The sequence below is a fragment of the Mustela lutreola genome, chromosome 10 (genome assembly GCF_030435805.1).
Source record: "Mustela lutreola isolate mMusLut2 chromosome 10, mMusLut2.pri, whole genome shotgun sequence".
In the NCBI taxonomy this organism is placed as follows: domain Eukaryota; kingdom Metazoa; phylum Chordata; class Mammalia; order Carnivora; family Mustelidae; genus Mustela; species Mustela lutreola.
In genome coordinates this window covers 7,770,387-7,794,676 of record NC_081299.1, presented here as the reverse complement: position 1 = coordinate 7,794,676, position 24,290 = coordinate 7,770,387, and the positions used below count along the sequence as shown (strand labels likewise).

Sequence of the window (24,290 nt, the reverse complement as noted above, 5' to 3'; positions counted from 1 at the left end):
GAGATCGAGTCCCGCATCGGGCTCTCTGCTCAGCAGGGAGCCTGCTTCCTCCTCTCTCTCTGCCTGCCTCTCTGCCTACTTGTGATCTCTCTCTGTCAAATAAATAAATAAAATCTAAAAAAAAAAAAAAAAAAAAGAACTAGGCTGGGTCTCCGTTCTGCCAGTGCGGGGGGGAGGTGCGGAGGGTGGGGAGAGTGCAAACAAGTTACCTGTTAATAGGGTATTCCTACTCCTGTTAACAGGATGCTCTAACGGGAACCGCTACCATTTATTGCACACTTACTAAGCCCAATGAATTAAGGGTGGGCCACTCCTGATTTTAGGAGGAAGGCCCCACCCCACTAGACTTCCCAACCTTCGCCTGAGCTGCCAAAACTGCCTTCCTCAGAACAGCTCTTCCCGAATTCTTTTCACCAATGTGTGAGTTCCCAATAGGTGCCTCAGCAAGAGTGTTTCCAGTGGTGTAGACGCGCAGGAACGTCTGGTTGGAGGGGTTGGAGAGAGCTCGGGGCGCGTAGAGCCTTCTCTAACAGTTTGCCTGCAAGGGGCTGGAAGGCGCAGCGTGATGTTTCATGTCTCTGGAGCTGACCGCGACGCCAGCATACGTGTAGGCCGACAGGAATGAACCAGCGCCGAGGGCGAAGACAGCCCGTGTCCGAGAGAGGGGATCGGTTAATCGCAGGAACCCAGATCAAGCACGTGAGGCGGGCACCAGAAGAGCTTGGGAGAGGCTGGCCTTAAAAATGAGATTAACTGCGTCCCCCCGGGTCCCACCCTAAATCACAAGGTTATCCAGATGATGTGAGGTTAAAGAGAAAATGTAAACTTCCCCGGCCGAGGAGCTCCGGGACGGTAACTGACCCCCACCCCACCGCCAGCTCGGCCGCAGAACGACCAACTTTGCACATGCGCGGTGGGCACACGTCGCGTCGGCCTGAGGCACTCTCGCGAGAAGAGCCGTGCAGGCCGGGAAAAATGGCGCCTCCCAGCCCCCGAGAGCCGAAGGCCCCGACTGCCACGAGCGCCGCCAACCCCGACGGGGAAATGGTGCTGCCGGGCTTCCCGGACGCGGACAGCTTCGTGAAGGTGAGTTCGCAGGGCCTCCGGAGGCACCGGGAGCAGCCCGCGTTCGGCCGGAGGCGGGCCCGGGCCCTCTCGGCGGCCGCCCAGCGGGTCGCGCGCTCCCCGCTGCGGAGCCCGGGGCGGGGGTCGAGGGGCCGCTCCCCCCGCCGGGCACGGTCTCTCACTTCCCCTCCGCGGCGGAGATCGCACGCGGACACTGAGGGCCGCCCCGCTTCCCAGGGCCTTCGTTCCCACATTTGAGTCCATGCAACTGCGTGGAGTGTGGAGAGCCGTGTCCGCGTCGTGGGAAGGGCTTCCTTGTCACCCTGATGCCCCAGCCCTCGCGACCTCGTCCCGGCCCAGGTCTGAGCCACCTAATCACCTCTCCGAAGGGCCTCGGCTGCTGTAGGCCACACCAGTCGGCGTCCTCCGCTCCCGCGGCCAAGATGATCCCCTTTTCCTCGTCTGTGGTGCAGTCCTGCATAATCCCAGACCCTGGGTTTAATGTCACCTGTTACAGCGGCCACCGAGCTGGCCTCCTCTAGGGCCGTTTATCAGTGCCTCCTCGAAGGAACACTGAGGGGACTGTGTAATGTTCTTCATATGAACAAACAAAACTAGGTTTAAACAGCTGATGCATAGCTGTTACAAAACCAGAAAACTAACATAAATTGTAAGTTTGCATTGTGTCTTCCCCCAAACTCCACTCAGTTAAGTGGGTCATCATTAGTCCCTGTCATTATTCATTTGTTTGGCTCTGGCTGGGGTAGTTCCCGGACCACTAGCCATGGTCCTGATTTGGTCATGGACCTGCTCACCGGCTACCATGTGTCCCCCACCATGACGCAAGTTCCCACCTCCTTTCTCTCTGGTCTCCCCCTGGAAAACACTCATTACACAGCTCTCAGTGATGTCATTTGGCCTTCACATGCCCGACCATCATTTCTTTAGGACAGCCACTTGAGACTTTTTTTCTCATTACCACACAATAGTTAAAATAGAGAACTACTTGGCACTAACGGAAACAGACACAAGACCCGTTGTGGGCAGTGGCCATTATAATTTGGTCAGCAAAGGATCTAGAGTGTTCTTCTGTTTTAGATGTTGCCCACATGAAAACACAGAAGTGAATTCTTGTAGAAGCTCATGGAACCGAATTTGAACAGTAATAATAATAGCACTAATGTGCTCACCAGGCACCACCCAGTATGATTTTATTGGTTCATTTAATCCTCACAACTCTATGGGGTGGTCGCTTTTATTATGCCTGTTTTTTGGAGAAGGAAACTAAGATCCAGATAAATAACTTAACCCAGGATCACAGTTAATAGGTAGCAGAGCCAACATTCAGACCCAGGCCGTTTTGAATATTTATCATATATGCGTTTGTTCTCTCTCTCCCCACTCACACAAGAAGGTAGGCTCCAAAACTTGGTCTGTGTTCACTGTTGTATCCTCAGAGACTGGGGTAAAATCAGCATTAAATGAATGTTTGTTGAATATATGAAATACACCATCTAGCACAATGTATTATATATAGCAGATTTTTTTAAATATTTTATTTATTTATTTGACAGACAGAGATCACAAGTAGGCAGAGAGAGAGAGGAAGGAAGCAGGCTCCCTGCTGAGCAGAGAGCCCAATGTAGGGCTCCATCCTAGGACCCCGGGACCATGACCCAAGCCAAAGGCAGAGGCTTAACCCACCAAGCCACAAGCCACGCAGGTGCCTTGTGGCTTGAGAAAAGTGAGTTGTGGAGTGAATGGGGATCCATATTTGAAACATGCTTGTTTTTTCTGGTTTTTGACAGTTTGCTCTTGGGTCAGTAGTGGCAGTCACCAAGGCATCTGGGGGCCTACCACAGTTTGGCGATGAGTATGATTTCTACCGAAGTTTTCCTGGCTTCCAGGCATTTTGTGAAACACAAGGAGACAGGTTGCTTCAGTGGTAAGTACTATATAGGATTTTCTCATGTTGAGAGAAATAAATAAAGAGAAATAGGTAGTTTTTCCTAAAATTAGTTTTTTCTTAATTATTTTTCTGTGCTGTAAAGAGCTCTAGGGGCTCCTGGGTGGCTCAGTTGATTAAGCATCTGATTATTAATTCAGTTCAGGTCATGATCTCAGGGTTGTGAGACTGAACCCTTAGGCTCCACGTACTGCTTCTCTTTCTCTCTCTCTGTCTCTGTCTCTCTCAAATAAATAAGTAAATTTTTAAAAAAAAGGAAAAGCTATAAAATATAAAAATGAGAGTCTGGCTGGGTCAATAGGTAGAGCATGTGACTCTTGATCTAGGGGTTGTGTGTTTGAGCCCCATTTTGAGTGTAAATTACTTTTTTTAAAAATCTCTAAAAGAGACAATGGATTTTGTTCAGGGAAATGTTATTTGGTAAATTTTGAGTTTAACTTTTAAAAAATATATTGACTTATGCACCTATACGTAGACAGTGAATCTTTCTGAATTAAGGTGGGACTTAAAAGCCTAGATCCAAGATTCTATCACACAGTTTGCAGCGCTGTGGTTATTACCTTTTTAATAAGTGTATGAACATGGGGCGCCTGGGTGGCTCAGTGGGTTAAAGCCTCTGCCTTCGGCTCAGGTCATGATCCCAGGGTCCTGGGATCGAGCCCCGCATCGGGCTCTCTGCTCGGCAGGGAGCCTGCTTCCTCCTCTCTCTGACTCCCTCTCTGCCTACTTGTGATCTCTGTCTGTCGGGTAAATAAATAAAAATTTAAAAAAAAAAATTTAAAAAAAAAAAAATAAGTGTATGAACATAGTACACAGTGATTTTGTTTAACTGTTGCATGACAGAGTTAGAGCATCTGTTTTAGATTTCATGATAAAGCTATGAAGGCAAGTATATTGTTTACATAGTATGATACATTTTTTAGAATTTAAAGAAAGCTTTGAGGTTATTTCTTCCAACCCTTTAACTAACAGATGAGGAGAGGGAGTCTTAGTGAGATTTAGGAAATTGCCCCAAACCGCACAAATAGCAGTGTTTCTGCTATAAGGGTGCAGGTTTTACTACTGTTGGGTCCATGGTCAAAGGAGCGAGACTGATGCAAAGTGAAGGTCAAGCAAAGCTTTATTTCACGCCAAGCATCGAGAATCAAACTGATCGGCCAGGGCCGTCTCTTGCAAAGAGGCAACCTCTCTCTTCTTTACAGACTAGCTTTTAAGGGCAAAGGCCATGTGGTTGGGCCTAGCCACGCACAGGTGGCCAATGAGATTGTAAAACACACAGAGAAAGCTGCACAGTCCTGCTAGGTCACACATAAGTGACCAATTGAATTACAATTTACCCTATAGTAGATACTTGAACTAACCTATCACCTTGGTCAGAATTGGCGCCCAAAGGGCGAGGCCCATACTCCTTGGTAGCTAGGAGACAGTATGCATCCCCACCGATTGGATACCTCCACCTGGCCTGACCCACCTTTGTATTTAGGCTTTATTACCTGGGACTGGTTTCCGGGACTTGTTTTTAAGTAAGTTTCCTGAAGGGGGCAGGGCAGGGTCAGAATGCTGCTCTGGCTAAATAGGCCCTTACACTAGTTTAATCAAAAAAGTATTGGGGAGGGGTTGCTCCTGGATGTCTCAATCAGTTAAGCCTCCGATTCTTGGTTTCAGCTCAGGTCATGATCTCTGGGTCATGAGCTCAAGCCCTGTGTCGTGCAGCAAGGAATCTGCCTCAGATTCTCTCTCTCTCCCTCCTCTTCTAACCTTCACCCTCATTATTGTGCGCACACGCTCTCTCTCTCTTTCTCTGTGTCTCTAAAACAAATAAAATCTTAAAAAAAAACCATATATATATATGAATATATGTATATTCATATATGTATATGTATATATATATATGTATGTATATATATATATGTATATGTATATATATATATATATATATAAACACTCTGAGCCAAGGCTTTCAAGCTTTCTCCCAGATTGGGAACAAATGAATACAAGCTTACAAAGTAACCTTGGTTTTCCTGTCCTTCCTAGTATGAGTAGGGTAATGCAGTACCATGGGTGTCGAAGCAACATTAAGGACCGAAGTAAAGTGACGGAGTTGGAGGACAAGTTTGATTTACTAGTTGATACCAATGATGTCATTCTGGAAAGAGTGGTGAGTGTTACTTACTCTTTTTTTTTCTTAGATTTTTTTTTTTTTTTTTTTTTTTTTTAATTTGACAGAGCGAGAGAGCACAGCAGGGGGAACAGCAAACTCCCCGCTGAGCAGGGAGCCCATTGCAGGGCTCAATCCCAGGACCCTGGGATCATGACCTGAGCCGAAGGCAGGTTCTTAACCCACTGAGCTACCCAGGTGCCCCATCACATTACTCTTAAGATAATTAACAAATGGGGCTTCTTGGCCAGCTCTGTTGGAAGAGCAGGTGACATTTATTCTTGAGGTTGTGAGTTTGAGCCCCAACATCGGGCATAGAGATTACTTAAAAATAAAAATCTTAAAAAAAAAAAAAAGATAGTTAACAAATGAAGAACTTTTTGTATTATTAAAATGTAAAAAGAAACTCCAGCATCTGAGGAAATGAAAAGCTTAGCATTTCTTATTCCAACAACATTCCCTTTCTGACAATTGGCTTTTTTTCCCAAAGATAACACAGTTGTCTTCAAATATATGACTTCAACCTATCACCACTCAGTGGAGGCCTATTACAAATCTGCGTTCCAGATTTGCAAATCCCTATTTGTATTGCAAAAGAAGAGGCTTCTGGGTGCAGAGTCCAACCAAAATTTAGCCCCCCGCCCTTTTTTTTAAACTGTTATCTACAATCTGCTAAACAGCCTGACTCGCATGGTTGGAAGGAGATGTGTATCGTATAATCTAGCTGACTGTCTACTTAGACCTAATTCTACAGCAGAGCATTACTTACAGAAAAACATAGAGATGATCCAAAACAAAACTAACCGTCAACCATGTGACAGTCCTGCAGATGTTTCAGTCTCGGTCTCCTGTCCTTGAAGTCATCTCTCCATAATCTAAATGCCCACAGGTCTTTCAGCAGTTTCTCGTATTTTATGATTTCAAGTCCTACCATGCTACTCTTTGTCACCTGGATTCCCAAACTGACACCGCACCCCTGCTTCGATTGAAGAGTAGATTAGAATCCCCTTCACTGTCCGAGTACCATCGTTCTATGTTTAATAGGTGCAATCTAGGGTCTTTTATATTCTTTCTGTGGGCCACATCCCACTGTTGAATCATTTTTTTAATTTTCAATCCAACTGAGAGCAGTAAAGGGATTTGATCGAGCGTGGGGAGTGGCCAGTTACTGCTCTGTCTTTGAGCAAATAATGCTTTAATTACTTGGGATGGCTCCCTCGTATATATATGTTCTCACACGTAATTCTCTGAATCTGTTTCTTAAGAATTTTAGGTAATTAACCTATTAATCCTTAGAGGAAGATGCTAACCTATGACATCCTCTGCCCTTAGGGTATTTTACTGGATGAAGCATCAGGTGTGAATAAGAATCAACAGCCAGTCCTCCCGGCAGGATTGCAGGTTCCCAAAACGATAGTGTCCAGCTGGAACCGGAAGGTGAGGGCTTCTTTGCCAATCAGCTAGAGCTTCAAGGATCTGCTTTATAATAGGGCCTTTGCCCATCCTGTTCTGCATTTCTCTTCTGATTTATTGGATGCAGCACTGGCCATTGCCTAACTTGTTCTCACAACCCGATGACCTCTTGTCTCCTTTGCCCCCCACAACCTCTCGCACGCACACGCACATTCTTCCGTGAACGCGCTCAGAAGGGCATTCCCATTGACAAATGGGTATTTACTTTTCTTTTTTTTTCTTTTCTTTCTTTTTTTCCTTTTTTGGAATTTACTTCTCTAATTCATCCAGTGGCTGTGTTTAAAAGTCTTTGTATTTGTTACCACAGGCAGGAGAGTATAGCAAAAAAACAAAATCTGAAACTTTCCGGTTGCTTCACGCAAAAAACATCGTCCGGCCTCAGCTTAAATTCCGAGAGAAGGTCGACAACTCCAACACTCCGTTTCTTCCCAAGATCTTCATCAAGCCCAATGCTCAGAAACCCCTGCCTCAGGGTAAGGCATGCGAAAGGAAAGGGGAACATGTCTGCCTCAGGAGGGGGGAAGATGTCTCCCGCCCGCCTTCTTTTCTTCAAAAGGAGCCACCGACCTGCTCTGTAACTAGGCAAGCTGTGAGTGTGTTCACCTCTTTGTGATGGCGGCGTTGTCTCTGCTTGGGTCTCCAGCACTCTCTAAAGAAAGGAGGGAGCGCCCGCAGGACCGGCCGGAAGACCTGGACGTTCCCCCTGCGCTGGCGGATTTCATCCATCAGCAGAGAACCCAGCAGGTGGAGCAGGACATGTAAGCATTTGTTGAACTTTCTACCTTCTCCCTCAGTTTCATGTTTGTAAAATAATCAGTGTAAACAAAGAATGTGAGGAATGGGTGATTGCTATCCTTATCCTAACAGCCGATCGGTAAAACCTCCTGTTTGTGTTCACAGAGGACCTGCCTGGGCAGCATCTCGGGTAACCCTCACTCATGGCAGCCCTGAGAGGGAGCGGTCGCTCTGGCCCCCCCAGTCCAGATGTAAAGAAAAAACAAGGGGTGCCGTGTTGCCTTCCCACACAGCCAGAGCCTGAAACCCCAGGTGTCCTTAAACGGTCCTTCTTCCCTGCTATTCTGCCTTTCTTAGCAGGTGGGGACCCCAAACCGTGAGGTAGGGACCCCTAGTCAATTCAGCAAAGAAAAGGCGTTTTTCACTGGCAGCATAAGCATCTGTAAAAAAAAAAAACCTGCTTAAAATAGACAAATACAAATAGACCTTGCATGAAGGAAGCAGGTGGTAAGAACTCAGCTAGCATTGGTCTTTTTCTCACATGTAGCCACAGTCTGGCTGGGCAGCATTCCTTCAGGCCTAGCTCTGCACTGCGAGGCCACGGGCCAAGTGCTAAAGAAACAGAGGTGATGAGAGGCAGTCCTGCCCTCAATGAACTCACAGACTTGGGATTTTTATGCAAGTAGATGATAGAGGAAAAAAAAACAGAGAGCATTTGGCATCTGACCAACTGTGATATGGGCCCCATCCTCTCTGACCTCACAGGTCTGTTTGCCAGACCACAGGGAACTGCACGTTATACTTTTTTTTTTTTTTTTTTAAGATTTTTATTTATTTGACAGAGAGAGAGAGAGAGATCACAAGTAGGCAGAGTGGGGCGGCGAGAGGGAAGCAGGCTCCCCGCTGAGCAGAGAGCCCGACGCAGGGCTTGATCCAGGATCATGACCTGAGCTGAAGGCAGAGGCTTAACCGACTGAGCCACCCAGGCGCCCCTGTTGTATGTTTTTGTATCCTCCGCAGTGGCAGCTGTGCAGCGTTTGGAAATAAGAGCTCACGTCCTTACAGAAGGGTAGATCTCTAGTGATCATGTTGTTAAGGGTGAACCAGTTGGACCTGATTTTTTTTTCTTTTTTTGGATGCCCTTGAATTATTAAAATCATGGTACTTTTTATGGCGATAAATTATTTTCACAATGGCTTCTGCTCATTTGTTTTCACACATTGGATTAAAGCAGTTGTTTTTCCTTGAACCATGGAATTCAGCAAAAGGATTTTTCTTTTTGTTTTCACTTTTTCAGGTTTGCACATCCTTATCAGTATGAGCTGGATCACTTCACTCCACCAGATTCAGTCCTGCAAAAGCCACAGCCTCAGGTTAGCACCTAGACCTCATTCACGGACACTCTCTGAGGAACCCAGGAAAAACCAAATCAACACAATTCGGGCTTTTCTTAAGTGACTTTACAGTAAAAGGTTGCAATGTCAGTTCATCTCTTGAGCTCCTGATGCATTTTATGCTCTAGTGAAGGGTGATTCTGAACACTCCTCTCTTTTTCTGCCTGTGCTTCTGTGCCCCAGTTATATAGGCCTGTGGCGGAGACGCCCTGCCATTTCGTGTCCTCCCTGGATGAGCTGGTGGAACTCAATGAAAAGCTCTTGACTTGCCAAGAATTCGCGGTAGACTTAGAGGTAAGTTGTGAATGATGTGGAGTGAAATTCTACATTTTCTAGGAGTTACTCCCTACCTGAGGAGTATAAAATTAAGAGTAATAGATCTGGAGGCGCCTGGGTGACTCAGTGGGTTAAAGCCTCCGCCTTCAGCTCAGGTCATGATCTCAGGGTCCTTGGGCTCTCTGCTTGGCAGGGAGCCTGCTTCCTTCCCCCTCTCTCTCTGCCTGTCTTTCTGCCTACTTGTGAGCTCTCTCTCTGTGTCAAATAAAAAAATAAAAATCTTGAAAAAAAATTAAAATAAAAAAATAAAAAGATGAACAGATCTGGGTTTGGTTTTTTGCTGCTGTTGCTGTTGTTTGGCAAAAACCGATCAGTCGTTGAGCTGCTTTTATAGCTGCCCTCCCAAAATCAGTCAAGGCAAGCCTGGTGTGATCCATTTTCCCTGTTCTCCCCTCTCTCCGGGAGTTAGCACCACTCGTACAGGAGCTTCTTGGGGCTGACCTGCCTAATGCAGATCTCCACCCGAACAGAAGACTTCATCGTGGACACACTGGAGCTTCGCAGCGACATGTACATTCTCAACGAGAGCCTCACAGACCCTGCCATCGTCAAGGTCAGCCCCTCCTGTAGCTCTTGCCTTTGAGCCCAGGATTTAAGTGCTGTTCGGTTTACTGTTCCATTATGTCAACAGAGACCTGGTGAGGTTGGGAGAAATCGTTGTGATCTACATCCCGGCCCCACGCACTAAACCGCTTTTGTTTCTAAGCCCCAATTAGAGCAGCTTAAACTGTGGCTCGTTGCCACCCCGAGGGACGTTCCGTCATGTTCCTGACGACTGCAGCGAGCCTGCGCCATCAGTATCCTTTGCACTTAATGACCACCCTTGAAGCTAAGAGAGCTGCTTTCTCAGAATCACTGGCTGGAAGCCATTTCAGACTTTAAGAGTGTGCAGTTAGGAGCCCGTAAGGCCGTTGGTCCAAAGAAAAAGAAGCTTTTAAAACTGAACTCATGTTAACCTTCCTTCTGGCTTCTGATTCTAGCGTCATAATAACCTAGAGGCTAGGCTCATTCCAGAGCACAAGTGGCCTTGAACGCATGGTGGCTCACGACTGCTTGTGTTTCCAGGTCTTCCACGGTGCTGACTCAGACATTGAATGGCTCCAGAAAGACTTCGGCTTGTACGTAGTGAATATGTTTGATACCCATCAGGCAGCACGCCTCCTGAACCTGGGCCGGCACTCCCTGGACCACCTCCTGAAACTCTACTGCGGTGTGGAGTCGAACAAGCAGTACCAGCTGGCCGACTGGAGAATACGGTGTGTGCCTGACAAGCACGGGCGGGTGGCTGCTCTGAGCCTCTTGGCCACACAGACCCACGTGCGGGTGGTGACCATGGTGGCACCTTGGCTTGCCTGGCGCTGGTCTGTCCTGCAGCTGTGGGCAGCAGCAGAAGCCCGACTAGAAGGTTTAGGGCAACCACGTGGAGCGCGTGTTGGGCTCCCACGCTTCACAGAGATAGTGGTTGGAAGAGGCGTGCCATGTCAGTATCTGTGTCCCTGCCAGTGTCTCGTTTGAAACTTCCTGGTAGGGAAGGGGGTGTGTGTGGGGGAGGTGGTGATGATCTCCCAGAGCTTCAAGGGAATTCTGAGGGACGTAAGTGATTGCACCTTATAGCGCATGGGAACTGTGGTGTGAGAGCGTGGTGGCGGGGTCCTGCCGCACTTTCTGGAGTCTGGGCTCTGCTGGATTGCTGTCAGGCTTCCTCCCTGAGGTTGTAGCTGTTGTCTGAAGAAGGCACTCGGCTTCCCTCCAGTTCAGCATTTCCGAATTTCTAAAGAGAATCTGGTAAAGCCCAGACTGAAGATGAAAACTGACAAAGTCTGAAAGCCACTCCCTGTCATTTAGCCATTGTCCTGTGCCGAGCACTGCACGAGAGCTCCCAGGGTGCTGTGCACAGTGGTCCCCACAGCAGCCTGTGAGGTCTTTCACTTCACTAGGGAGGAAAGTGAGCTTACGTGACTGGTCCAAGGACAGGTGTGCGGAGCTAAGATTCAAACTCAGGATGGCAGGGCCCTTCTTTTCAACTGCATTGTGACCCTGCTGCCCTTTCTCCCCAGCTGTGAAGACAAGGGCTTGTCCCATTAAGATTTCAGGACTAGGGATATAATTATAGTATTGGCTGTGATAATCAGAGGCACCCAGAGTCCTCGGCCGCACAGAGCGGGCAGGTGACGTGGCCGCTTCTAGGGGCGAGCCGCAAAATCATTTCCTTCCTTCCATTCCCAGACCTCTGCCCGAGGAAATGCTCCACTACGCCCGGGACGACACCCATTACCTGCTTTACATCTATGATAAAATGCGGCTGGAGCTGTGGGAGCGGGGCAACGAGCAGCCCGTGCAGCTGCAGGTCGTGTGGCAGCGCAGCAGGGACATCTGCCTTAAGGTGCGGCCTCTGTCTCCACCCAGGCCCTGGCGCTTCGCTTTGTCCCCCGTGTGTCTAAGAAGAGCCGCACGTTCAGAGCCCAGGGCACCCTTCGGATCCCCACTGATCTTGACTATTCTGTAATATTTGGCAGAAATTCGTCAAGCCCATCTTCACGGACGAGTCCTATCTTGAACTGTACAGGAAGCAGAAGAAGCATCTCAACACCCAGCAGCTGACAGCCTTTCAGCTGCTGTTTGCCTGGAGGGATAAAACGGCTCGTAGGGAGGATGAAAGTTATGGGTAAGGGGATCAGACGCTCTTTTAATACCCGCTTTCTAGAGCAAGCAGCTTGGGTCGCGAGGAAATAATGCCTTTTTTCTCTCCACCATGGAAGATGGTTATGTTTTCCCCCAGGCTGTAGCCTTTACCGGGGCTGGCTGGCTGACTCTAAGGCCATTGCTCTGTGTGTTTTGTTCCAGATACGTACTGCCTAACCACATGATGCTGAAGATCGCTGAAGAACTGCCCAAGTGAGTTCCAAGAACTGATAACGAGGTCCTGACTTTCTCAGTAGAGACATTTTATCCCTCAGATCAGCTTCTCTGATCGTTAATACCTCAAGGCTGTTGACTCAGTAGATTGTGTTCTAAGGAAGTTCACAAGTCCAGAATCCGTGCCCTCCGGCTGCCCTGCAGGAACTAGACCTGAGCTGCAGCCGTTTCAGCGGTCTTGCCTCAGATGAGATCCAGTGCAAGTCTGAGCCCCCAGCATCCTCCGGGAAGGGAGGAAAGCGTCTCAGAGTCTCCCAGCTGTCATTGCTTCCAAACCGAGACTCCTGACGGTTCTGAGCCCTCTCTGATGTTAACTGGAGGATAAGCAAAGAACCCAGGTGCATTGTCTTCCCTTGAGCCTGGTGCAGTGCTGTGGCTCCGCAGAGCTGTGGGGCTCCTCCCAGCTCTCCCAGTTAGCCCGAGGCGAGCTGCCAGAGGCACCAGCAGCAAGCTTGGGGCCACAGAGAACACATGTGGAGGCCGCAGGCCCAGACTGCCCCACTGGGCAAGAGTTTCCCAGGTCGTCACCCTAGCCGTAGCGTTCTGTTCTCATTTGGAAGCCTGTGGGGGAGCTGTGTCCCTACATAATGAGTTGAGTGTGTGCTTTCTTGTCTTCAGGGAACCTCAAGGCATCATAGCTTGCTGTAACCCTGTCCCACCTCTCGTGCGGCAGCAGCTCAATGAGATACATCTTTTAATCCAGCAGGCCCGGGAGATGCCCTTGCTCAAGGTAGGAAGCTTTGCTGCTGAAGGTTCCAGGCCAGCAGACCTGTTGTGTCTTCTGGCCCCCATAATCTCCCCCGTACATGATCTGGTCTCCATTCTATAAAATCCCAAGAAAATAATGGGGCTTGGGAAAGCCACTAGACAGGTCTTTCCTTTTTTTTTTTTAATTTGACAGAGATCACAAGTAGGCAGAGAGATGAAGGGAAGCAGGCTCCCTGCTGAGCAGAGAGCCCGATGCGGAGCTCGATCCTAGGACCCTAGGATCATGACCTGAGCCAAAGGCAGAGGCTCAACCCACTCAGCCACCCAGGCGCCCCCCTCCCTTTTTTTAAGATTTTATTTATTTGAGAGAAAGAGAGCTGGGTAGGGGGGTGCAAAAAGAGAGGAAGGGAGAAGCAGGCTCCCCGCTCAGTGGGGAAGCAGGGAGCCCAAACCAGGGCTTGATCCCGGGACCCTGAGTTCATGACCTGAGCCAAAGGCAGACGCTTAACTAACTGAGCCACGTAGGCGTCCCGACGTGTCTGCTTTATGATTATCAAAAGCTAAAGCTCCTCATTTTTGTTTTTGTTTTTAAGATTTCATTTATTTATATTCAAGAGAGAGCACACGTGTGTGCACCATCAGGGGAGAGGGCAGAGGAAGAGGGAAAAGAATCTCAAGCAGACTTTGCACTGAGCACGGAGTCCAACATGGGGCTCGATCTCACGACCCCGAGACCATGACCTGAGCTAGAATCAAGAGTCGGATGTTTTTTTTTTTTTTTTTTTTTATTTATTTATTTGACAGAGAGAAATCACAAGTAGATGGAGAGGCAGGCAGAGAGAGAGAGAGAGGGAAACAGGCTCCCTGCTGAGCAGAGATCCCGATGCGGGACTCAATCCCAGGACCCTGAGATCATGACCCGAGCCGAAGGCAGCGGCTTAACCCACTGAGCCACCCAGGCGCCCCCAAGAGTCGGATGTTTGACTGAGCCACCCAATTCAATTTTAATTTGGGGGATAGTTTTTCATTGTGTTGCCTCAGTAGTAATATTGGTAAATTGTATTTGGGATTTTCTTGGAAAGAGTGTGGATCCAGGAAGACTTAAAATCAGTTCCTTTAGAATGATAAGGAAGAAACAGGATAAATACATTTCAGTCTTCACGTTAAAATTTCTTTAGAAAGAATCTTGTGTTAGCTCTACAGTGGGGCCAAATAAAGAGAGAAACCCTTCTCCTAGAGGAGAAGCCCTTTCAGGCTCTTGGAAATCTTCTGCATTGTGCCTGGTCATGATCAAGGGTTTCATTCTTTCATTCAACAACTATGACTGAGCACAAAGTGATAATAGTGCCAGGCACTGTATGGGCTGAAGGACGAAAGAACATTGCTGGGCTCTCGTAAAACCCACCGGTGAAGGGCCGCAGTCCGCGCTGGGGGAGGCACGTGTGGCCGCAGAGCTGGGGCGCCGTTCCTCAGGTGCTCTTTATTTTTCCTCCTCAGTCTGAAGTTGCAGCTGGCGTGCGGAAGAGCGGCCCGCTGCCTGGTCCCGAGGTAGAGTGCTGTGTCTGTCGTCTCTCTTCTGGGGGAGGGCACCAGTCGGGAGCCCGCAGCACCGCGGCAGAAAGCTTCCGCACACTTGCAAGTCCTTCATGAGGGCTATTGCTTGCTTTCTGCTGCAGAGATTGGAGAATGTTCTCTTCGGACCCCACGACTGCTCCCACGCCTCTTCAGATGGCTACCCTGTCATCCCCAGCAACGGTAATGTAGAGGTCTCTGGAACGTTCTGGAAACTGCCTTCCGCACTCTCCATGAGGCTTTGACCTTACTGATTTCATCCCTTTAGGGCCTGCGCCAGCACAGAAACAGGCAAACCTCTTCCCCGACCAAAGAGAGGAGACCCTGCCAGATACCAGATGCCTTATTGCTACTGCCGTCATCACGCTGTTTAACGTGAGTGCTAGGAAACATGGGCTGGGAGGGGGTTGGGGTGTAGACCCGTCAGGAGTTTCTGCCACGAGTGCTGTGTCGACCATACCAGAGGTAACACACAGCAGCCGTGGGGACAGGCGTGGAGACAGATCTGCGGGCGTCCACTGGTGGTGGGTGGAGCTCCATGTGGAGAAACGCCCAAGGAAGGGTTGACATCTGGACGCTTGCTAATGCCTAGCAGGGAGGATGGCGTGGGCCTCAGTGCCTCCGAAGCGGGACCTTCCCCTGCAGCCACAGGGGAGGCACGGGCTGAGCGCTCTGCCCAACTGCAGGGACCATGCGTCCCTCTGCAGCACCCGCCAGCACCACTGGCACGGGCCTGGGCTGGGAAAGAGGCAGCTTAGAAAGCATTTCTCCTCATAGTGGTTGATGAGAGCAAGGTAGGAGAGCACTGGGTGGGAACTTACTTCCCCACAGAGGGGCTGAGCCATGCTAGGCAGTGACTCTGTCCAGTCCCGGACCACATAGTGCTAGACTACACACCCAGTTGTGACAGAGCTTACCCGGTCTGTCCTGCCCAGCAGGTGTCTCGTTCCTGCCAGGGCTTCAACTACAGGCTCTTCGGGAAAGCAGGACCCGGGTGCGGTTGTTGGTCCAGAGGGGTGGGCGCTGCAGAGACCAGCATGAAAGGAAAGCCTGCAGAGAAAACTCTGAATGGTGCACACAACAGACGTGCGAAAGGGAAAAATCATAATTTCTGCAAAGAAAGAGAAGCAGGCATACAATTCGTTTGGATAAAGATGAGTCTCCAGCGTAGCAGGTGTTCACGGGGGAACTGGGCGGGTCCATAGCTTCCAGGATCACGGGCCACAGCCGGTCCTTCACACCAGAGTGCAGGCCCAGCGCCGGGAAGGCGCCGTGTCGCCCACAAAATGTACTACCTCAGACCTGACTTTCTTTTTCACGTCATCACAGACATTTAGATTGGGTCTTGCTTCAGTAATTCGTGAGCAGAGAAGTCCAGGAGCTTTAAACAAGCAAGGTGAATGGGCAGCTAAAAAAAGAAGCGTGAACTTCAGGCCACGTGAGCCCAGAAGCACGCACTCTGGCTGACAGAGGCAGTGGTGTCCCCGTGCTCTGTGTGGCAGGACCGTCACCATGGAGGAAGCAGAAGGATAGCACACATTCTGAATCCACTTGTACAACATGCAGTCACATCATTGCCCTGATGCCCCCACAACAGTTTATAATTCTTAATTTGTGAATGTCTCCCTATAACCTCAACTTCTAGAGCCCGACAGACCTGGGTGGGAGTCCTCATTCTGCCCTGTTTGCTGTTAGGCTCTGGAAGACTTAAGCATTCTGTGCCTCAGTTTCCTCATCTGTAAGATGGTGAGAATACAGATACAACTACCTACCTTATAAGTTGTAAGGACACAGTTCTGTTCACTGGTTCAATAAATGTGTGTTTAAAAGCCCTCCTGGGTGCCGTCACAGGGTGTGACAGTGCCTCGTTCACGTGAAAGACCTAAAGAGTTAGCTGGTTTCTACTGGTTTTTGTTTTTTGTTTTAAGATTTTGTTTATGTGTCAGGGAGAGAGAGAACAGGAGCAGGGGGAGCCGCAGGCACAGGGAGAAGCAGGCTCCCTGCCGAGCAAAGAGCTGGAAGAGAGACTCGATCCAAGGACCCCGGGATCATGACCAGAGCCGAAGGCAGACACCTAACCGACTGAGCCACCCGGGCGCCCCTTCTTATTGCTGTCACGATCATTCCGTTGCTCACAGTGCCGCGGAACGATGATGGGATAAGCTGCTCACTTTCGTCCCTGCAGGAGCCGAGTGTTGAAGAAGCTAGAAAGAGCCCATTAACGGTTGCCCAGAAGAAAGCCCAGAACATAATGGCGTCCTTTGAAAATCCATTTAAGATGGTAAGTAGGCATCGCGAGTGTTCAGGGCAGACAGAAGAGGCAGAGCTTTCTGCCTCTCACCCGGAAAAGCTGCTGATGGTCTTTGGGGAGAGGGAGCCCCTGAGTCCAGCATGTGTCAGCTGTCCCTGGTGTCCGGGTGGGGGTAGAGTCGGGGTGTTCTCAGATGAACCCAGCAAGGACACCTCGCTCGCGTGCCGGTGAGCGGTGGCCAGGCGGATGCTCCGAATCAGACCTCCCGTGATGAAACCCCCCCGAACACCCCTGTGCAGGGCCTGAGCGCATTCGAATGACAGTTTCCTTCCATTCTTCCAGTTCCTGCCTTCCCTTGAACACCGCGCTCACGTTTCTCAGGCAGCAAAGTTCGATCCGTCGTCAAAAATCTACGAAGTAAGTGTATTGGTCACCCTTTCCACGAGTGACTTTCTCAGGAAAGGGGACTTCTGAATTATCTGAACTAGGTTTCTGTCTTAAACCCTTCTTGAGGCTCCTGAAAATGAACACAAAAAATGCTTTATATATAAATACAAATAAGCATTTCTGGAGAGAGGGACTAGGACTTATTTCTGATTTTCAGAAGCCTTTGGGAACCTTTTAAGAAACAGATCTTTGGTTTTTGTGTTTGGTTTTTAGTTGAAGTTTAATTTGTACGTAGCAAAGGGTCCGGATGTTAGGTGTTCAGCCTGATGCATTTTCACATGTGAATATATTACTTTAAGGCTCTCACAGGTGACAGGTTAAATTGTAAAACACTCTGTCTTCTATTGTTTGGCTTGATTTTAGCAGTATTATGGATAAGAATAAAGAAGCACTTTCCCTGGAGTCCCATGAGATGTTCCCGGGGGTCAGCGTGTTCATTGTTAAAAGCCTTCTTCCTTCCTGCAGGGAGGACCTGCTCTGATCAGACAGGCTGGGGGGACCCTGGCTCCCTCTGCCCCCCCTCGCCCCCCCCGCTCTTCCATTAGGCAGCGAGGGTCAGGCCAGAACCATGACGGGCTTGCACCCTGTCGCTCGTGGTCGGCCTGCTGTCTTCTGAAATGGGGAGTCAGATGGATGGTTTTGCCTTCTCTTCTCACGGGTTGTGGCTCTTCAGCCACATGTCCCTTACGTGCTTCTGCCCAATACCAGCAAGACGTGTTCTCGCGCCACAGGCCGACGTGGTATCAGACAGCAGCTCGCCAGACTCCAGGAGTCCTGCCTTGAAGCCCGGCTCCACCATTTGCTAACCGTGTCCCCCCAGACAGATCATTTAGCTTCTCTGAGCCCATTGCCCATTTCCAAGCGGAGGTGACGAGGATGCCTCTGTCCCAGGATTACGGGAGGGATTGAAAGAGAGGATGGGCAGGAAGGCGTCCGGCTCCAGGCCCGGAACCCAGTTGTGCTTTGTCTTTCTCGATGAGGATTTTATACACAAAGCCAGCATGAGATTTCTGTTTTGTGTGTCATGAGATTTGGAATTTATGACTAAGAAATGTGCGTCGTCACCAGGTTAGTATGCCCGGCATCCCCTCGTTAAAAAAATGAAGCATTCCTCGGTGGCTGAGTTTTGGAGTGTTTTCGTTTGGTTTGTTTTCGTTGTAGATCAGCAACCGCTGGAAGCTGGCAAGCCAGGTGCAGACGCACAAAGGGCCTAAAGAAACGGCCAAGGAGAAGGCGGCGGAGCAAACAGGTAGCCCTCGGCTCCTTGTGTCTCAGCCCGTCGGGGCGTCTGCCAAAGAGCCGGCCTCGCACGTGCTTCTGTTTGTTCCACAGAATGCCAGTACGGCCGTGAACAAAGCCCAGCCCCTGCCCCGTGGAGCCTGCCTTTCCCGGGGGGTCACGGGCAGTGCACCCATAAGCATCCGTCCTTTCTGACGGCATTTGGCCCTCCCACGGGGAAGGGGTGCTGCTTCTCCACCATGTGTAGAGAAGGCGGTTGGATGAGTGTGACATTGAGCAGAAACGGGCTGCTTCTAGGGGAAGAGTGGTCCATACTGGTGGCCCAGCGAGTCCCAGGCCCCGGGGGCGGTTGCTGTCTGGGCATGCTCAGGGAATGGCCAGGAGGCCAGTGTGCCTGACGGGGGGAGAGCAGGACTGTTGTAAGGACGTGGCTTGTACTCCGAGTGGCCCGGGTTGCTGCAGAGGGTCTGAGCAGAGCAGTGGCCTGCACCAACCAGAAAAGCTCGCTCCAAGACCGTGGAGGGCCCAGCAAAGAGGGCGAGGGTGGGAGGCCAGGTGAGGGCCACCGGCTCGGCCAGCACGGGAGCAGAGGGGGCAAGAAGTGGCCCGAAGCCAGCGTACCCCATAGTGACCCCGATGGTACTTGATGACGAGTGGTGTGTGGCACAAGAGAGGAGCAGGGGAGCCGGAGGGGCCAGAAGGGCTGGTCCTGAACAACTAAAAGAGGGTGGCCAGCGACAGAGTGAGAGCACACAAGGAGCTGGTTGGGAAAGTGGCTTTGTTCTGGTCTTTGACATGTTTGGGTTGTGGCCCCTCAGAGCGGCGGCCCACGGGCTGCCGGGGCTCGGGCTCAGGGTGTCGGGGGAGGGGCAGGTGGGCTGTCAGCCTGCGTGTGAGCAGAACCTCCGAGCCTGAGCTGCAGGGGCTGGGGCGGGGTGCGCGGGCAGCGTGGGAGACTGGGACCGTGGCCGTGGCCGCCAAGTGAGGAGGGAGGCTTGGCTGCTGGGGCCGCAGCTCCACAGGCCGTGCTCTCTTGCAGCCGCGCGGGACCAGGCCAAGGAGGAGTACCAGGCGACCGCGGAGCAGGCCGTGTCTGTCCGACAGCAGGCTGCCGTACGTGCCGGCCCTTCTGCTTTCCCATCTGAGAAAAGAGAAGCCCCTGGTCATGGCAGGCGGGCTTGTCCTGCGCTTCAGATTAAATACTTCCACGTCTGTCCTGTCCACCTTGGCTTGTCAGTCAGTGCCTGCCTCCTTTCCCCTCAAAGAAGTTTATATTGTGATTCCTCTTAGATGATTCTTTGTGATGAATCTATGGTAAATAGACCCCCCCCACTCCAGTGGTAGACAAGGCCCTGAGGCCCACTAATAGCCAAGCCTCTTGTGCTTTTTAGTAAAAGACCTGATGTCATCATTCTCCACCGAGGAACTTGTCTCACCTGGTGCTAGCCCCGCCCAGGCTCCCGGCCGCCTGCACTCCTCTCCCTGTCCCCGCACCCACGGATGCGGCAGGCCTAGGGGCCGCCGGCCTGGCTGTCACGTCCGCTCCCGTGCATCCTTCCCACCGTGTGTTCACTCTACAGCTGGAGAGTGCGGCCAAGAAGAGAGAGCGAACCACAAGTGACCCGAGGACCACAGAGCAGAAACAAGAGAAGAAACGACTCAAAACTTCCAAGAAGCCAAAAGACCCGGATCCACCAGAAAAAGATTTCACCCCTTATGACTACAGCAAGTCAGATTTCAAGGCTTTTGCTGGTGAGGCCGGGACTGGTGCCCTTTAAGGAACGTCTGGCCCTGTTAGGAGGGAGGAAGCTGTGGAGGAAAGAAAGTGTGAGCTAGGCACAGACGAAGCCCGAGAAAGACACAACTGTCACCCAAGCCCTCTGAGAGCCATACAGGGAGACGGCAGTGCGGGGCCGTCAGGTGCCACCCATCCACCCCACCCCCACCCCGAGCGCAGCTGCCTCGCCGGGGCCACACTGGTCCTTGTGCAAGGTGGTGTTCCCTCTAACAGCGGCTCCATCTTTCCTCACAGTAGCTCGGGCCCAGACACACATTTTCTCAGACAGACATACAAACACGGCAAGGAGTTTGGGAAGAAACCTGAAGCCCGGGCGGGGGGCTCTCTGGTCTCAGCCAGGGAGAGTTTATCTGCCTTGGCAGGGCTGTGGATGGCACTCCTGACGGCAGAGCGGCCTCCTTGGCAACATGTCCCTTTGAAGAGAGGAAAGGCAGGGCACGGTTGTCACTCCAAGGCCCAAGAGACTGCCGGTGGCACTTCCTGATGGGCACACAGAGACCAGACTGGATGGCCTTGGTGTAAGAGGAGCTAGTGCTCTAGCCACCTGCCCGTGAGCTGGGACTAGGTCTGTGAGAGAGGAGCCTGGTGTTGGGGCCGCCCTTTCCCACTGGGGACACGACACATGAGTTGATGTCAGCCCGAGTCCCTGAGCCTCCTACAGGGGTGGCGAGCTGACCGCCCACCCTTCCTGAACATTGTGTGCCGGCCCTGCGGGCAGCCCTGTGGGTATATCGACTCACATACATGCTCACGGGTCTCTCTGCTCTCACCTTCCAGGAAACAGCAAAGCAAAACCTTCCCAGTTTGATCCAAATAAGCAGACCCAGCCCGGCAAGGTAAGAAACACACTTGACATGTGAAACTAACAGGATTGTGTATGTCAGCTAGGCTTTGGTTCCAAATTCAAATGCAAAATACAAGATACCATTAAAAAGACAGTAAAATCTGGAGAATTCTCGCTTGCTCATGGGGCTTTTTCTCCCTCTGCCTTTGCTGGGAAGACGGCCCAGCTGGGAGTCGTCTCCCTCGGCCTCTCCTTTCCCTCAGCTCCTCTCTCCTCGAGTACAGACAATACCCATCAGCTAGTCCAGCAATAAAAAAGGAGCTTGTAAAGAGGCTGAAGGGCTGGCATGTGGTTTGAAGGGGTGTTTGCTGTTGGCTGCCATGGGGATGAGCTGTAGGCCAGAGACACTCCCTCGGGGGCCCGCACAGGCCTGCCTCTGCCCCGTGGGTGTTGCTGCCAGCCAGAGCCAAGCGTGGCTGCAAGTTCAGCATCCGGAGGGTGAGACCTGTGTGGAGCCCTCCTCTTCTGTTGGTAGCCCCTGCGGACAGCCTTGCCTTCAGAAGCACCCAGAAAGGCCCAGTTCTCAGAAAACCAGGCACACCAGTGGTACTGGAGTCTTGGACGGGCCGGCTGGGCTCCTATGGGGTTTCCTGCATGTGTCCTGTGGTCAGGTTGTCCCTCGACTGAAATGGCTGTTTATCTTTTCAGAAATGCGTTGCACCCAAAAAACTTAAGCAGTCGGTGGGAAACAAAAGCATGTCCTTTCCAACCGGAAAGTCAGACAGGTACGGGGGGGAGGCCAGCGTATGGGCTCAGAGGGCCCAGCTGGAAAGCCTCAGAGAGCCTCTCGAGTGGATCCGTCTGCCCGGCGGGCAGCGGAGATGGGAGGAGGGAGGGCCTTGCCCCGGGCCGTCCCCCGCAGCAGCTGTGTCTGCGCCCCTCGCCGCCTGCTACTGTACAGCTTCCCGGGGGCCCCTCTGAGCCGACGGACTCGGAGTTTTCCCAGATCTTCCCATTTCTGAGGAATGAGGGAGGAAAAAAATCAGTGAGGAAATGTGGCTTGTCATTTAAGAATATTTTTTTGTTAAAAACATGAAACCTTCATGCTCAGGCCAGAGCCTAAAACCAGAGGACTCACCCCTAGGGTGTGGCCTGGTTGACGAGGCAAGCTGCCTTTCGGTCTTGGCGAGCACAGCCACCCTGGGGCCGCAGAGTGCTTCTGCAGCCCCCTCTTGTCTGCCAGAGTGTGGGGGACACGCTGCTGCCCTGCTCAGTTCTCCAGGGGCCCCGAATGAACCATGCCGCCCCAGCTGCCTATCCCTGAGGTCTGCAGTGTTTTGTGAAGCGGCTGAGAGCAAACCTCCAGCCAGACCGGGAGAAGTGGCTCTTCTGCTTTCATGCCGTCTGTCTCTGCAGGGGTTTCAGGTACAGCTGGCCAAAGAGATAGAGGCGGAGGAGACCCTTGGAACTCCCCAGAGGACTGGAAGCACCGAGTGGTGCTGCTGCTTTTTGTACGGACCCCTTTTTAAACCATTAAAAATAATTCTTGTTGGAAGAAAGCGGATTCCAGACTTTTTCTTTGCTGCCACCTCAGGGCTGGCAGGGAGAGGACAGAAACTCGCTCGGAGCCCGGGCTTCAGCCATCTGGGGGTAAGTGTGCCTTTGAGGACACTGAGAGTTCTGGGGGAACCCAGAACCACCCCCGAGAGGGTGTGAGTCACAGGAGACTCAGAAAAGGGTGGCTTCCACGAGGCTTCCATGGGGCACTGACTCTCCCTTTCCAGGGGTCCTCAGGTCACGCCACTGAGGCCGCATGGCGTGGACCTTCTCGGGAAGATTGGCTGCTGGAGCTTTAAGAGCCAGCCGTGACCTCCGGAGGGCCGGGCGTCTCTGCCGTTCCTGTCTCACTCCTTTGTTTCCCTTTAACGTTTTCCCGATTGGAAAAGTATTTTAATGTCGTTTTCCCCAGTTGGAAAAGTCATAGCACATTCATTGGTGGAATGAGGGAACAAGCAAAACCACGTGATCAGTAATCCCGCCACAGAGAGGGAAACTCCACGCCTTGGTATCAAGGCTTTGTACCACGTATCGATTCATTTCCAAACTTGGATTTATGTTTCTACAGTTTTTCACACTTTAAAAGTTTTTTTTGTCGTTCCTCCTTCTAAACTTCCTTCTAGCTCACTGCCGGTTTTGAACATTTAGATTTCCATTTTTGTATTAATAATGTTCCATGGAATTTCTTCAGAATTCTATTTGACTTTAATCCTGGAATGGGCTATTAAATTCAGAAAGCACAAAATACCATACCATTATTTTTGTTTTCACAAATATGTATTTGTTTTTAAGATTTCATTTATTTATAGGACAGAAAGAGTGATCACAAGTAGGCAGAGAGGCAGGTGGGGGGCGGGGCGCGGGGGGGAAGCAGGCTCCCCGCTGAGCAGAGAGCCGGATGGGGCTCGATCCCGGGACCCTGAGATCATGACCCGAGGCGAAGGCAGAGGCTTAACCCACTGAGCCACCCAGGTGCCCCTGTTTTCACAAATACTCAAACGAGGAGCCTGTTTTCTTAGACGTTCTTCTCGCAGACTACTGAGAGGGCTGGCTGTGTGCGGTTCCCCGAGGGGCTGTGAACCCAGACATCGCTCTGCTGCCAGGGCAGTCACGCAGGACAGCAGAGCACAGCCCAGGCCCCAGTGGACTGAAGTTTGGACTAGTTGGGGCTAGAATGGTTGCATCTGTCAGAAAAGCCAGGCTGTTGGTGACTTAGCAAAACAGAAGGTTTTTTTCTCTCTCTCTCCAGTCCTAGTTAGTCCAGAGCTAGCGCAGCGACTGGCAGTTCTCACTCTGACCCTTACTTGTGGCGCTACCAGCCTCCACTGGAACCCAGGGCTTCCACCTCATGGGCTCGGTAACTGGCCTAGCTCCGTCCATCACGTCCGCATTCCATTCAGCTGGAAGGAAGGAAAGAGAGGCACACGCAGTCTCCCTTTAAAGGGATACGGCCCGTGTCCGCTTCCCATCAGCCAGCACATAGTCACGTGCCACAGCAAAGGCTACTGGGAAAGTCATTTCAGTGTCCACAGGCCCCTAAACGTGCAGGATTCTGGTACAGAGCTGGGAGAGAACAGACATGGAGACACAATAAGCCGTCTGCCCAGACATGGCAGAGTCTCTGCTGTTGAAAAAAAAAAAGAAAAAAATAGTGGAATAGATGGGAATTTTGAAGAGCGAGAAATGATTTTCTACTGAGGATGGCCTAAGGAGGCTTCCCGAAAGGTACATTTGGGTTCGACCTTGAAGAGTAAGGGAGAAAGTCCAGAGAACCTTGTAATTAGTGCTAATTGTGGGCTTTTGCCAGAGACCTGCTGAGAGCAGAACCCCGGGCTCCACCCACACCTGCCAACCAGGAGGGAGCTGCCAGGGAAGCCGGCTCCAGCGAGCT

General features: G+C 51.1%; 1 protein-coding gene across 2 annotated transcripts; it reads left to right on the top strand.

Moving 5' to 3' along the window:
- Window positions 1–557: 557 nt before the first annotated feature.
- Window positions 558–22,401, top strand: EXOSC10 (exosome component 10). Of its 2 annotated transcripts, none has more exons than XM_059136574.1 (25): window positions 558–1,086; window positions 2,874–3,010; window positions 5,066–5,189; window positions 6,522–6,626; window positions 6,970–7,135; window positions 7,306–7,420; window positions 8,695–8,770; window positions 8,975–9,085; window positions 9,537–9,680; window positions 10,193–10,383; window positions 11,354–11,510; window positions 11,644–11,792; window positions 11,972–12,022; window positions 12,662–12,773; window positions 14,249–14,299; window positions 14,428–14,506; window positions 14,592–14,698; window positions 16,509–16,604; window positions 16,917–16,991; window positions 18,183–18,270; window positions 19,300–19,373; window positions 19,841–20,012; window positions 20,836–20,894; window positions 21,551–21,627; window positions 22,125–22,259. In XM_059136574.1, exons 1-25 carry the CDS (start codon window positions 907–909, stop codon window positions 22,135–22,137), a joined length of 2,709 nt encoding a protein of 902 aa, XP_058992557.1. In that variant the 5' UTR covers window positions 558–906; the 3' UTR covers window positions 22,138–22,259. The 2 variants fall into 2 exon arrangements, with proteins under 2 accessions (XP_058992557.1, XP_058992556.1); XM_059136573.1 differs by having other exon boundaries at window positions 559–1,086; window positions 22,259–22,401.
- Window positions 22,402–24,290: the final 1,889 nt, after the last annotated feature.

What these genes read in the sequence shown, in the direction of transcription:
- EXOSC10 (XM_059136573.1), top strand. Translation starts at nt 907, where the DNA reads ATGCGCGGTGGGCACACGTCGCGTCGGCCTGAGGCACTCTCGCGAGAA. An exon ending in ACGCGGACAGCTTCGTGAAG is followed by an intron (nt 1,087 to 2,873) that starts GTGAGTTCGCAG and finishes GGTTTTTGACAG; the next exon opens with TTTGCTCTTGGGTCAGTAGT. An exon ending in AGGGAGGATGAAAGTTATGG is followed by an intron (nt 11,793 to 11,971) that starts GTAAGGGGATCA and finishes GTTTTGTTCCAG; the next exon opens with ATACGTACTGCCTAACCACA.